Source organism: Leptonychotes weddellii, chromosome 4 (genome assembly GCF_054177405.1).
Source record: "Leptonychotes weddellii isolate Sample4059 chromosome 4, ASM5417740v2, whole genome shotgun sequence".
Classification (NCBI taxonomy): Eukaryota; Metazoa; Chordata; class Mammalia; order Carnivora; family Phocidae; genus Leptonychotes; species Leptonychotes weddellii.
In genome coordinates, this window is record NC_138372.1 from 30495677 (window position 1) to 30511007 (window position 15331).

At 41.9% G+C, this 15331-nt stretch overlaps 1 protein-coding gene across 1 annotated transcript in view; it reads left to right on the top strand.

Moving 5' to 3' along the window:
• The window catches only part of CCDC30 (coiled-coil domain containing 30), a 113820-nt gene that overhangs the window by 90640 nt on the left and 7849 nt on the right, over positions 1–15331 (top strand). The window contains 2 exon segments of the mRNA XM_081818236.1: positions 10011–10152; positions 13513–13649. Of these exon segments, the coding sequence (XP_081674362.1) occupies positions 10011–10152; positions 13513–13649 (279 nt within the window).

Consider the following 15331-nt stretch of genomic DNA (forward strand, 5'->3'; position numbering starts at 1 on the left):
ATTCTTTGTATCCTCATAACCCTTGGTACATGCCTCTTTGTATTTATTTCAGAACTTGCCACACTATTTTGAAATAATATGATTTACTACCTGTCTTCTTCACCAGAGTGTAGGCTTTTCAAGGGCATGGGCTATGGTCTTATGCATCTTTTTATCCATAGTCTCCAGTATCTAGTAGGTGCTCAATAAAAAATGTGTTTCTGAACTTCCTGCTCTTTCTTCCATTCCCTGCTCATCATTCCACCAGATTCCTCCTGCTCTCCTCCTTTCTGGAATGCAGCATAGTAGTTCAGAGTATGGACTCTGGAGCCATATTGCATAGGTACAAATCCTGGTTCTCCTAGAAACTAGCTGTGTGACCTTGGATAAGTTATGTAACCTCTCTGTGCCTGAGATCCCTCATCTTTGAAATGGGCAAAATAACAGTACTTATCTCATAAAGTTGTTGTGAGATTTAAATGAATAAATAATATGTAAAGCACATAGAACAATGTCTAGCACACAGCTATTATTATATCTATTTATTTTTAGTTCTTTTTCCATGATCCACCTCTCTGCTCCCAGCTCTGTAGTCTTCTGCTCTATTCCTTCTATTAGGCTGAAATTTCTTATTCTTTTGTATTCTTACTTACCAACTATGTTGATGGTATTAATAATAATGATTTAAAAACCATTGTTTACTGCTGTATAGAGTATTTTTCAGAGTCATTGGTATTCCTTATCTTGCTTTGATCATCATATTACTGAGAAATGTAGAAACCATGCCAGGGGAGTATTTATGGTTCAATTCATGCTGCTTACAAATCTAAGGCTAGAACTCAATCCTCTAATAACCAATATAGTGCTCTTTCCACATCTTACCTTGGTATTAGAAGGGGTTGAAAGAATGAAGTGCTAGATCCAGAGCATATAAAATGCCACAATGCCTGCCAAGTGCATCGGTACCGAATCTAATGTGTATACACATTGCTTACCCAGAATCCTTCCTGTGTTCACTCTTAGTCTCTCCGTCAATAAACACAGTTTTATGATTTTACTATCGTAGCTTGGATAACATTTTATATTCTCTTCCTCGTAATGTTGTCTTGTAAGCATTGTACTTTGTTGCTACAGTCTTTGAATTTGCTTACTTTTGTAGAACATAATATTTCATAAAGCTCATGTGCCCTTGCACTAATAGCGGCGGTTAAACAGGATCTGATTGCTAAAGATGACTAACAGAACCCAGTGACGGTGCTTCCAAAGGTACAGCGCATTGCAGGAGAAAGATACGGTAGCACAACAGAGTTAGAGTCAGGACATGCGTTGCCTTCCGCAGCAGCCTCACAGCAGACAGTCCCCGAGAGGTCCGGCAGGGGCCCCCACGGTGCTTCCTATGTCAGGGCCATGCTGGGATGCACCTCCTCTCTCAGGTCAGGAACTACCAATGTGTGCACCGAACACCTCACCACCAGGGATCCCCACATGGAGTCTCAGCTGAGATTTTTTTTTTTATATTCTGCTGGTCATGGGAGCATATTTCTGCTATGTAACCAGCCTCAACAGCAGAGCCTTCTTGAGGTCTCGCTGAGACCAAGTACAAATCATCAGCCTCACTGTTATCCGTAAACAGTGCTGACAAGCCTGGTGCCAACTGCCATCAGACTCCTCAGCCCTGTGATTACAAAACAACGCAGCTCTAATCGGCATATTTCATTTCTTGACCAGTGGTCAGTGCCAAGCAAGAACTTTAGCAAAACAGCTCAGGTCAATTCTAGGCCTGCTGGAATCAACCCTCACAGCACAGTCCTAATTGGGTTAAAAATTACTCACTGGTTCTATGAATGATATTTTTACTCAGAGTAACACAGAAAAAAAGTATTTTGATTTGTGTGTGCATATATAAGTATATACATATATATACTTATTGTTTAAAACATTATTTTTATAGAGTAAATTCCCAGGAGTGGAATTACTGGTCAAAAAGCTGGAACTCTGGATCTTAAAATGTATTGACAAACATTCAGAAGCATCCCACCAAAATTTTCTGCCATCATTATATAAGAGTAGCAATTACACCACATCCTCATTAGCATTGGGTGCTGCTTTTAGGGGGAGGGCTCTGATGAAATTTTCCCCAATATTCTTTGTTTTAATTGAGGTATAATTGGCATATAATAAATGCACAGATTTATATACGTACAGTCTTATGTTTGGCAACCGTCTGCACCCACATAACCACTACCCCATTCAAGATCCAGAACATTTCCATTATCCCTTAAGGTTCTATCTGGACTTTTTGCAGTTAATCTGTATCTCCTGTGTCCCCCATCTCCTCCCAGACATCCACTCTTCTGATCTGTCTCTTCTAGAATTTCATTTAAATGGAATCTTACCTCATGTAATTTGTGTCTGACTTCTTTTGCTCAACATATTCTATTATTTTTAATGCTCACTTATAATCATAAATATTTGTCATTTTATTTTAAATTTCTTTGATGGCTAGTGAGGCTGAATATTTTTCCACATTATTTGCCCATTGCCTTTAGGACAGTGGGTAGTAACCCTAGCTGCATGTGCCTGGGCCCCAACATAGGTTAGTTAGATCAGAATCTATGGGGATAGGACTTAGGGATCAATGTTTTTATAAAAGCTTCCCCATGTGATTTTGATGTGCCATCCAACGTTAAAATACAGCTTTAGGAAAGAAAATGGAAGGACTTGTCAAAACTCTAGGTTCGTTTTTGTTTTCATTCCCCCAGTCCCAGCCCTGACCTTTACAGACAATGCTTGTTTTTTTCCACGTTTTCCCAACCACTCTTCCAGAGGAACAAACTCCTTCCTTTTTGAAAGAAAAGTGATAGAGAAGTCTATCTGGTTTTGCTTAAACATAAGCAAAAAAAAAAGTCCCTAAATTTTGGAACATGAATATTGTGCTGCCTCATAGATCTAGTAGTTAATAAAGCCAAAAATAAACTTAGAAAATCCACACGTTCTTCAGGCAAGTTGGCCCACTGAGCTTCTGACCGAACCAGAGGTGTGCCAACTAGCCAGCCAGCAATGGTGAGAGAAGGCTCCAAGCCCTCACCAGCTGTGCTGCATCAACATACTCTTCCCACCGTGCGTACCACTACAGAGAGAAGTCTGAGTATCCAGCAACAGGAACTAGTTAGGTCAAGCATATTATACTCCCTTGATGGAAGCCCATGCAACTGTAAAAGATGGGGGCCCTGAAGACTAGACAGTGGCACAAGGAAATGCTTACAATATAATAAATGGAAAGAGCGTAAGACTGAAATTTGAATGTAGTCAATGTCTAAACAAAAGGCGTTTATAAAAAGACTAAAAGAAAATACAACACCATTTTAATACTGGTCATATTGGGAGTTGGGTTTTCTTCCCAAATTTTCTATAGTTTATCATCTCACTTTTATTTTTTTTTTTAAGATTTTATTTATTTATTTATTAGAGAGAGAGAGAGAAACAGCATGAGAGGGGATAGGGTCAGAGGGAGAAGCAGGCTCCCCGCCGAGCCGGGAGCCCGATGCGGGACTCGATCCCAGGACTCCGGGATCATGACCTGAGCCGAAGGCAGTCGCCCAACCAACTGAGCCACCCAGGCGCATCTCACTTTTAAAAATAAATTAATTTGGGCGCCTGGGTGGCTCAGATGGTTAAGCGTCTGCCTTTGGCTCAGGTCATGATCCCAGGGTCCTGGGATCGAGTTCCTCATCGGGCTCCTTGCTCAGCAGGGAGTCTGCTTCTCCCTCTCCCTCTGCCTCTCCCCTTGCTTGTTCTCTCTCTGTCTCTCTCGCAAATGAATAAATAAAATCTTAAAAAAAAATTAATTTTGGGACGCCTGGGTGGCACAGTCAGTGAAGCATCTGACTCTCAGTTTCAGCTCAGGTCGTTATCTCAGGGTCGTGAGATCAAGCCCCACATGGGGCTCCATGCTCAGCAGGGTGTCTGCTTAAGACTCTCTCTCCCACTCTTTTTGCCTCTTCTGCCCTCAAATAAATAAATACACCTTTTAAAAAATTAATTTCTTAATAGTCCAAATGGCAGAATAAGAGAGAAAGCAGCTAAGATTTGGGTTTTAATATCCTAGGGCAGAATGGGTAAAATAAATCCCAGAAATACACGTTGTGTTTCAAATGATGTCAAAACATCGGAGTAACTGTGAATAGCTGAGAAACCCAGAGGACGACAGGGAGGTCGTTTGTACACTGCTAGGTGTTACACCTCTGAAGCTATGGACCAGAGGATGCTGAAACCCAGTGATATCTTCTGCCAAGCTACTTCTAATAAAAAGGGAAATAAGAACATTTATGAGATGTAAACATCTCCCTGTAAAGAATCTAAGTCACAGCAGTTGTAATTGTGAACACATTTCCCCAAAAATATGTACCTCCTATTATGTAGTGGGTACTGCAGGGTCACAGAACTGAACAGGTCTGAGGCAGTTTTATGAACCCAGGTATTTAGACCAACCCTCTTAATTAGGATGTTGGTTGAGTTGCTGGAGCAGAAACCCTGAATAACAATGTCTTTTGAAAGGAAAAGGTTTCTTTCCTACCTGACAGAGCAGACATAAGCAGTCCAGGATGGGTATGGTGGATCAGTGTAACAGGAGTCTAGATTCCTTTATCTCGTTGCTCCAGCATCTTTAACATGTTGCCCTTATGCACATTTAAGGCAACAAAAAGAAAGAGGGGAAAGCAAGGACGTTCCATTTGCCTTTAGGACGCACTACTTCCACTCATGTCCTATTGGCCAGAACTTACTCACATGGTCCATTCCATCTAGCTGGAAGGAAAGTCAGGAAGTATAGTTCATTGTATGGGCAACCAAGTGCCCAGCTGAAAATCCGGGGGTGTCTAATGACAGAAGAAGGAGAAAATGGACTGGGGACAACCCCAGCAGTCAGTCAACTGCCAAATACACTGGCAAGCTGCATCTAGCCTGCTATGCATGGCTCTGGCCTCCAGGAATCCAAACTTCTCAGCCGGGTATCTGGCTAACAGCTAAGTTAATCTTCTAAGGGAGAGCATGCAAAATGATTCTTTTATGTACAATCAGCAAGTAGGAGAGAGAGGGGCACTATTTTGAAAAATGGAAGAGTCTTGCAAAAACACATTTAGGGGTAAGACATAATTTACAAGACCAGAAGACTCCCTTGGAGTAGCTCTTCCATCACAGTTTGACTAGAATTAGCATCTAGATAAGTCTGCTTTGCTCCTTCCCTCCCATCTGGTTCCTAGTTCTTGTATAAAACAAAATATCAAACCCATACATACATGGTCAATTACTTTATGACAAAGAAGTTAAGAACATACAGTGGGGAAGGGACAGTCTCTCCAATAAATAGCGTTGGGGGAAACTGGGTGGCTACATGCAAAGGAATGAAACTGGACCACTATCTTATACCATACACAAAAACTTACTCAAAATATAAGACCTGAAATGTAGGCTTACCTACAGCTATTATCATATTCTGTGCTGAAAAGCTGAAAGCTTTTCCTATAAGATCAGGAGGTATAAACTTTCAGTTATAAAATAAATAAATCATGCTGATGTAATGTATAGCATGGTGACTATAGTTAATAATATTGTATTGCATCTTTGAAAGTTGCTAAGAGAGTAAATCTTAAAAGTTCTCATCACAAGAAAAAAAATTCTATGTATGTTGACAGATGTTAGACTGTGGTGTGATCATTTTGCAATATATAAAAATATCAAATCATCATGTTATGTACCTAAAACTAATATGTTTTATGTCAATTATATCTCAATTTATTCTTTTTAAAGATTTTATCTATTTATTTGTTCATTTATTTATGAGAGAGAAAGAGAGAGAGTGAGCCCGAGCAGGAGGGGCAGAGGGAGACGGACAGAGAGAATCTCGAGCAGACTCTGTACTGAGCAGAGCCCAACATGGGGCTTGATCTCATGACCCCGATATCATTGACCTGAGCTGAAACCAAGAGTCAGACACTCAACCAACTGAGCCACCCAGGCGCCCCAATTATTCCTCAATTTTAAAAATGATAAAATTTAATTTAATTTTTTTCAATTAAAAAGTCAATATCCTGGGGCGCCTGGGTGGCTCAGTCGTTAAGCGTCTGCCTTCAGCTTAGGTCATGATCCCAGGATTCTGGGATCGAGCCCCGCATCGGGCTCCCTGCTCGGTGGGAAGCCTGCTTCTCCCTCTCCCACTCCCCCTGCTTGTGTTCCCTCTCTCGCATTCTCTGTCTCTGTCAAATAAATAAAAATAAAATCTTTAAAAAAAAAAATCAAATGAGGTGTCTTGTGAAAAGCCTGGAGCACAGGTTTTTAGTTAGTTCCCTTCACTTAAGTTAGGGCTTCCCCCAGTTTAAGTGTCAGAGGTAGTAAGATCAGATCGTCGACATGTGCAAACTGCCTGCCACCACAGGCCTGAATGACTGTGCCCTCAAGTGCCTACAGTGACAGAGTAGCTTTCTCATCCTTAAACACTTTTTTTTCTCATTTCTTAAACACTTTTTTTTTTTCAGTTAAACTGGCTTTACCCAAATATCTAGGCATTCAGGGGAGTCTGGAGCTATAGAGACCATTAGAATAATTTTTTAATATTTTATTTATTTGAGAGAGAGAAAGAGAGCATGAGTTGGGTGGGGGTGGGGGGCAGAAGGAGAGGCAGAAGCAGACTCCCCCTCTGAGCAGGGAGCCTAACACAGGGCTCGATCCCAGGACTCTGGGATCATGACCTGAGCCAAAGGCAGACGCTTAACAGACTGAGCCACCCAGGTGCCCCCCATTAGAATAGTTTTTGCTCTTCCTCAAAAAGTTGAAAATAGAGCTACCCTACGACCCAGCAATTAGACTACTAGGGATTTACCCCAAAGATACAAATGTAGTGATCCAAAGGGGCACCTGCACCCCAATATTTATAGCAGCAATGTCCACAATAGCCAAACTATGGAAAGAGACCAGATGTCCATCAACAGATGAATCGCTAAAGAAGATGTGGTATGTATATACAATGGAATATTACTCAGCCATCAAAAAACCCTGAAATCTTGCCATTTGCAATGACGTGGAACTAGAGGGTGTTATGCTAAGTGAAATAAGTCAATCAGAGAAAGACAATTACCATATGATTTCACTCATATGTGGAATTTAAGAAAAAACAGAGGATCATAGGAGAAGAGAGGGAAAAATAAAACAAAATGAAATGAGAGAGGGAGACAAGCCATAAGAGACCCTTAATCATAGGAAACAAACTGAGGGTTGCTGGAGGGGAGGGGGGTGGCGGGATGGAGTAACTGAGTGATGGATATAAAGGAGGGCACGTGATGTAATGAGCACTGGGTGTTATATAAGACTGATGAGTCACTGAACTCTACCTGTGAAACTAATAATACACTATATGTTAATTAATTGAATTTTAAAAAAGAAAGAAAAAAGAAAACTTAAAGGAAAAATCAGGTTTCTGTTTTCTTTTTGTATACAAATGTCTCTCAAGATGTTTTCCACATTAAGATATATACCAAAAAAAAGAATGGTCTTTGTTTGGAGTAGTTTTTTTGTTTTTAAGATATCAGGATGTAATTAACCACAAAACAAAACAAAACAAAAAACCGACCTGATACATTTAGACCAAAATTTTTTTCTCATGTAACAAGAAATCTGGAGAAAGATGATTGCTGAGGCAGATTCAGCTGCTCAGGGGTGTTGTTAAGAACCAGGCTCTTTCATTCATTCTGCTCTGCCATGCTTGGTGGGTCGACCCCTTCGTCTTTAGGCTTGTCACGTCATGGTTACAAGGCAGAGACTGCAGCTGCAGGTAGTGCAGCCTCAGCGGGGGGCAGCCAGGGCAGAGAGGGTTGGTTTCTCAAGTTCCTAGAAGTGCCCAGCAGGCATACCTGTCTCACAAGCCCATCCCCTGGCTACACACACACAAACACACACACACACACCTGGGGCCCACCCACCTTTCTCAAGATCAAGGGCTCTCTGTGGACACCTAAATGAAATCTGGGTTTTGTTAGCAGGAAAGAAGAAAGACTATATACCTGCACCTTATAGCCTGCCACAGGTAGTCTGTTTATAATGAAATGGGAGTGATGAGGGCCTCCCTCCCTTCCTAATATGCCCATAGCTTTCTCAAGCTTTAGCCTGCATTGAAATCCCCAGATGACTTATGACAAAACACTGATGCACTCCCAGAGTTTATGATTCTGTAGTTCTGGGGTAGAGCCTGAGACTTTGCATTTCCAACAAGTTCCCAGGTGAGGCTGATGTTGCCAGTCAGAACACAGTTTGAGAATCACGGCTGTAGGCTTAGAGAAAACCCAGCTTAGGAACGTTAGCTGCAGCAATGGTTCTCAGCGAGCAGTAGTTTGCCTCCCAGGACAAGGGGACGTTTCGCAGTGTCTGAAGATATTTTGGGTTGTCACACTGTAGAAGGTACTACTGGCATCTAGTGGGTCGAGGCCAAGGATGCTGCTAAGCATTCTACAACGCACAGTACAGACTTCCACAACAAAGAATTATCTGGCACAAAATGTCAATAGGACAAAGGTCAAGAAATCCTAGTTTAGAGTGATTTTGTGTTATTAGACCTAATAGTTTCAAAGTAAAATCTCTCCGCAATTTTTAATTTGCAGAAGTGCTTTCTGAATAACAATATTCTTATTTGGAAAGCACGGTCATCTTCAAAGAGGTGGTGGTATTGAGGCTTTAATCTGTTTTCTTGTTTACGCATATTAGCTGTTACAGTAGCTTGAAATGGTAACATAGATTTTTGTTCTTTTTTTAAAAACAGGTTTATTGATATAATTGACATACCATACAGCTCACCCATTTGAAGTGTACAATTCAGTGGCTTTTAGTTGTACCTCCATCACCACAATCAATTTTAGAACATTTCATTACCCCCAAAAGAAACCCTTTAGTTATCATCTGCCATCCCCAATTTCCCCCCCCCACCCCCAACCCTAGGCAACCAGGAATCCTCTATATTTGCCTCTTCTGGACATTACATAGAAATGGAACCATATAATATGTGGTGCTTTGTGAGTGAGGCTTCTTTCACTTAGCATAATGCTTTCAAGGTTCCTCTATGTTGTAGCGTGGATCAGCATTTCATTCCTTTCTGAGGCAGACTCATGTTCCACTGTACAGACATTCCATATTTTGTTTATCCTTTCATCAGTTGATGGTCTTTGGGTTGTTTCTACCTTTTGGCTATTGTGAATAGTGCTACTATGAATATTCACATATAAGTTTTTGTGAAGACATATGTTTTCATTTCTCTTGGGTAGATACCTAGGAGTGGAGCTGCTGGGTCCTATGGCTCTACGTTTAACCATTTGAGGAACTGCCAGGCTTTTTCCAAAGAGGCTGCACCATTTGACCAGCAGTGTTTGAGAGTTCCAATTTCTCTACATCTTTGCCAGTACTTGTTATTGTCTTCTTTTTTATTTTAGCCAGCCTGGTGGGTGTGAAATGGTATCTCACTGTAGCTTTGATTTATGTTTCCTTAATGGCTAATGATGTTGAATATCTTTTCATGTACTTATTGGCGGTAAGTTTGATTTATGTCAGAATCTGAGTTAGAGTCTTGAGCAGAGACCTACATAGAATTGGCCTTCAGAAGTCCAGACTCGGGGCAAGGACTGAGAGCGGACTCAGTTATCAGAGATTGAAGTGGGTTATATCACCGTCCAAGGGGATAGCCAAGAACTCGAAACTTAAATTAATGACTGACTCCATGGAGCAGGATTCAGAATTAGATGTCAGGGATCCAAAGTCAAGGAGTTTCCTGAGTTAGGGGTGACTAAAGCTGGTGCTATTTAGGAGGTTACCCTTGGTCCATTCCCCCACTTGGGGACCAGAAGTCCTGCAGATGGGAGGCAGGACAAGTACCCACATCTGGTGGCAGGCCTCAAGAAAGCAAGAGGAGGAAACCCAAGAAAGGTGCACACTGAGGAAGCAACATGAATGTCCACTGTGCTCAGCTGCACCTCTATTTAAATTTACTTTTATAGGAGCTATGACGAGAAACATCACCATCACAAAGTCAAGCTTCGCAGAGTTAAGGACCGTTTAATTCATGAAGTAGAACTACGAGATGAGAGAATTGAACAACTGGAAAATGAAATCAGAGGTCTGCGTCAGCAAAGGGAAATAGTGAGTGGAAAGGTGAAGAGCTCCCCAATGTGCCATGGCTTGGCTCATTCGAGAAAGCCCCCTGGTGCTTTAATTCTCTTGTGGCCTCTTTGTACTCTAGGTTCTCATTTCTTTCCGCACCTTCTTTCGATGTGAGTAATTCTGCCAAAAAGTATGTAAGACTCATGGTGTTAGTAAACTGAATCAGACACTGAAACTATCCTGCACTTCCAACTCCGGTCAGTGTCTTGTCTTCAAATGAAAATGTCTTCTCTTAAATATCCATCAGCAGAGACTTCCAGACCACCCTACATAACTCATTCCTACTTCACATTGCCCTCATTTTGCCTCAAACTTCTGTCAGTTTTAAATGGCAGTGAAAATTGGTGACCCCTACTTATCAGTCCTTGTGTAGTGTCTGCAGGCTTTTTTTCTAAATATCCACATCTTCTTCATCTTTGTCCCATTGCCCCTGTGACTTACTGGTAGGTAGGAGGAAAATGAGACAAATGGCATGGAATCAACTGCAGAATGGTCTTGAGATCATTAAACTACACGAATTCAAAGTGGAGAGCAACTGACTAAGCCAGTAATGCTTTCCCTTCTTGAGATGCCTAGCCCATCAGAATTTTGAAAACTCTGTGCTCACTCCTAAAATACTCATTTCTATGTATGTGCCAAGGATCCCAAAAGAATTCATGCAATTTCAGTCATTCCATGGGCTATTATGGGATGGTTAAGAATTCTAGACTACACACAATAAAACATTTTTGGATTATAACAGATGGGTCACCAATGTTTTAAAAAAAAAATCCTCCTGATTCTCCACACTATAGTGAGAGAGGAAAATAAGTTGGATTTTGCAGTATCCTTCTCTTTGGGTACTAAATTGTCAAACTTTAAAGACTCAGATCTAGGTTAGACTCACAACTAGGAAAAGTACATGAAAAGTACTACAGAAGAAAGTAGCAATCCTGGTTGGTGGGCCCACCAGAAATAGAAGCCTACTTCTGCATTACCACTCTTTTGTACTGCCTGCCTTCCACCGTTAGGCTTACATGACAGAAACAGCCTCCTACTTCTTTCTTCCCGACTGTACTGGGTTGAATAGTGTCCTCCACAAATTCGTGTCTATCCAGAACCTCAGAATGGGATCTAATTTGGAAATAAGGTCTTTGCAGGTGTAATTAATTAAGATGGGCTCATGGTGGATTAGAGTTGGGCCTAAATCCAATATGACTGGCGTCCTTATAAGAAGAGCAGGCACACGTAGACACACACAGGGGAAGAAGGCCACGTGACGATAGAGGCAGCTATCGGAGGGATGCAGCTATGCCAGGGAGCACCAGGGATTGCTTGTAAACTCCAGAAGCTGAGAGACAGGCATAGAGCCCCCAGAAGGAACTTACCCAGCCAACACTCCAATTTTAGACTTGTAGCCTCCACAAATGTGAGAAAACCCGTTCCTTTTGTTTTCAGCCATCCAGTTTGTGGTAATTTGTTACAGCAGCCCTGGGAAACGGACACATCTACCCAGAGAGCCACAGATTTCCAGGAAAGATGGCAAATAAGCAGAGGCTAAGGAAGAGCAGTTGGTCCCTTTGCTCACTGCCCTTGAAGGCTGCTGGGGGCTTTGGCCGTAGACAGATGCAAAATCTAGACCTGCCACTTCATAGTTCTGTGACCTGGCCCAAGTCTCCAGGTATCATTTTCCTCGTCCGTGAAGTGGCAGAACTAATCCCCACCTCACGAGGCTTTTGTGCAGTTAAAATAGGAAATGCGTGAGGTGGCACCTGACACAGACAACTTTCCAGACATGTTCTTCTCTTTTGGTGCAAGCTCTCTTAGAAACATATTGATTGGTAGATGTACAGTTCATGAGAGGAATTGTTAATGGAATAGGAAATACTTAGCCTAGAGAAGACTGATGTGAGATCTTTTAATGCCACAGTGGTACACACCTGGAGGTCCTGGTTTTACTTATTTTAGGGCCCGTGGACCAGAGCCACTAGCATAAAAAAGCTCGACTCACCTTCCAAGCACCAAGTCTCCAGAAAGTAATGGCAATTTTTTGGATTTCGTTCCTTCACCCTTCTCTTTATACAGTGAGCCAGTTGAGTCTCCTGACTGTTGTAAACATCCAAACCAGATTTCTCCAAATATTTTATCCTTTTATTAGAGCAGGTGTCCTTATTTTCTGGTTCAAAAATAAATAAATAAATAAGGCATTTCCAAAGGGCAGAGTGTAGGTAGCCTGCCCCATCTGGTTTCCTTTCTAATCCAGTTGTAACAGCAGAGTAGTATTGGTGGGATGACTGCTTCTATTCTCAATCCTCGCCAAAAATGTATTTAAATAAGAGCAGACAGGACTATTGTTAGACATTGAAGGTTCCTGGCTGCGGGACTTTAAAATCTGGAGTAGTTTGTTTCGGAACATAATGTAATATCCTTTCTTACAATTCTTGAATAATAGATGGAGTCTTTTCTGGATGATCTATATTAGTGCCTTATTTAAAAGAAAGAAAGAAAGTTGCCCCTCTTAACTCTGTGATTCACCATCTGCCAGCAGCTCATTCTGCTTCTCCCATACCCACTCACTCCTGCCTTTGGCAGGTGGGGCACAAACACAGAAGGGTGAAGGACTTATCACTGACGGGGCATCAGTGAAATGAGGAGGGCAATTCTACACTTTTGAGCTTCTAAACGCCTCACCCACAGTGATAATTTATTAATAGCTACTGACTCTTTCAATATAAGAACATTAGTATTTTTTCACCAGATCACTCCTTTATCATTTTAGCTATAACTTCACTAGCTATTGCTTTCTGGGAAAATTGTTGGTAGAAAACGAGACATGGTGTCAAGTTAGAAGTCTCTTTAGCATGATCACTGCAAGGATATTCTCAGTAGCTGGCTTACCTGCTTCATTTGCCAAGGCAACTGAGATCCTGATGCTGGTTGCCAAGTATGGGGGCTAAATTTCCATCTCCTCACTTTGTCTTAAAAAGACTATCACCCCAATGCAGATGGAGTTGTATTATATGGAAAAATGTCAAACTGGAGCTTCGGGGAATTCAGTTGCATTTGGTAGTGATTTGATATACCTATGGTATTAGAATACACATGAAAGCCTTGGGACCTTATTGGAAGTGGAGTGCTCAGGTATTTTTAAATGTTAACCCAGGAGAATGATTAATTGTTCAAAAAAAATACAAGACCTAAAATAACCAAAATAAACAGAAGAACTATCTAGCTGACAATGTCAGCAAACAGGTGAAAACAGACTAGGGGACAGGAGAGGAAAAGTAAAGAAGGGAAATTTGCTGTCAACTTCGTAATTCTTCCTCCTGCTGTGGTAGTGAGGGGCTTTATTATCTCTAGGAGAAGGCATTCCAGGAAGAGGTCACTGCTCAAAATGATATACTGCTCCTAGAGAAAAGGAAACTTCTGGAACAACTCACAGAGCAAGAAGGCTTAATCCACAGCAACAAATGTGTAGTATCTTCAGTCCAGAACAGGTAGGTGCGGTCCTGCCCGAGGAGCCAATGAACTCTGCAAAGATGTTTCCCCCTCAACAAAGAGATGGTTCCAGAGACTGTCCTTTGGGTTTGCAGCCTATCTCATAACTGTTGCTCTGCTGCCTGCTGTTTTCAGCAATTCATGCAAATGTTATGAAATTAAAGAGAAAAAGATCATGGAGGAGGTGGGTCAGCTACTCAGTTGGGCTCTCGCACATAGGCATTGCCTGACTGAGGACCTAGCTGTGCTCATTCTGGCTGTCACTTTATGTGTTGACACTCATTTTTATCATCTGATACCTCTGGAATCAAGGTAGATCAAGAGAGGAACAGGCTCATACTAGTGACTTAAATTCATGAAACCCATAGGATGCCAATTGTATTAATTTATACTGAAAAATGGTCCCAGCAGAGAAGAATTCACATTATCAGCCAGCCCAAGCACTCTCTCCTCTATTAGGAAACTCCAGTTACAATGAAAAGTTTTCTTGGAGCACAGAATTAGGGCAAAGAGAGTGGTTTGATCTTAACACATAGAGTCACCAATAATAACTATAATGACTAACATTTTTTGAGCACTTACAATGTGCTAGGCATTGTTCTAAGCTCTCTCTGTCTCTCATCAATCCTCACACCAATCCCACGAGGGAGGGTCTGGGATTAGCCCTATTTTATGGGAGAAAGCTAAGGTCCAGAGACGCTCAGGAACTCAGGCAGCCTAGTCAGTGACAGCAGTGTGTGCTTGCCCTCAGTAGCTTGGCCCTAGAGCCCACAGCACCACAGTCTGTGGGGGAGATCTGTCCAGCAGACTGGAACTCTCCTTTCTGCTGTTGTGGGCACACACTTCTCAGGGCAGACCTGGGGAGTCTCTGATGATCTCTTACTGTCTGTGTCTCCCCTTTTATATAGTCTATATAAGCCATTGCCCTTCTCAAACTAGGTCATTGATTCTGATATTCCCAACACAACTGACATATTACCCGTGCCCTAACATTAATGGTGTTCCCCTCTTGCCCTCCTAAAGACACACTTTGGCCATCTGGATTGGACTTGTGTGTTTTCCTTGGAGTTAAGTTTCTTCTACAGGATGCTGCTTCCTTTTACAGATGAGAAAACTGAGGCTCAGATGTGGTAATTTGCCAGGGGTCACACAGCTAGTATGTGGCAGAACCCGAACTCAAACACAAATCTCTGATCAACACTATTCTACCATCATGTGTCCCAAATACACCTTGGCCCTGGAGAGTGAGCCTGGTGTAGTGCCTAGGAACTCAGGCTTAGAAATCGGAAAGATCTGGATTGGCATCTCAGGTCTACGACTTTCTGGTTTTATGTCCTGAAACCAGTTGCTTTTCTCTGGGCTTCAGTTTCCTCATCTCTAAAATAGGCTCCATAACAATATCCATCTCATGGGGTTGTTGCAAGGATCAGATGAGCCAACACATGAGCAGGTTTAAGTGTTTACTCTGTGGGTAGGGCACAGTGCCTAAGCACATGGTAAGGCCATGGTAAATGGTTGCTGCTGCTGCTGCTATTACTGCTGCTACTGCTCCTACTGCCACTACTACTATTACTACTGCAGCTGCTGCTACTATTACTACTGCTGTTGCTGCTGCTACTACTGCTATTACTGCTGCTGTTGCTGCTACTACTGCCGCTGCTGCTACTGTTACTGCTGCTGC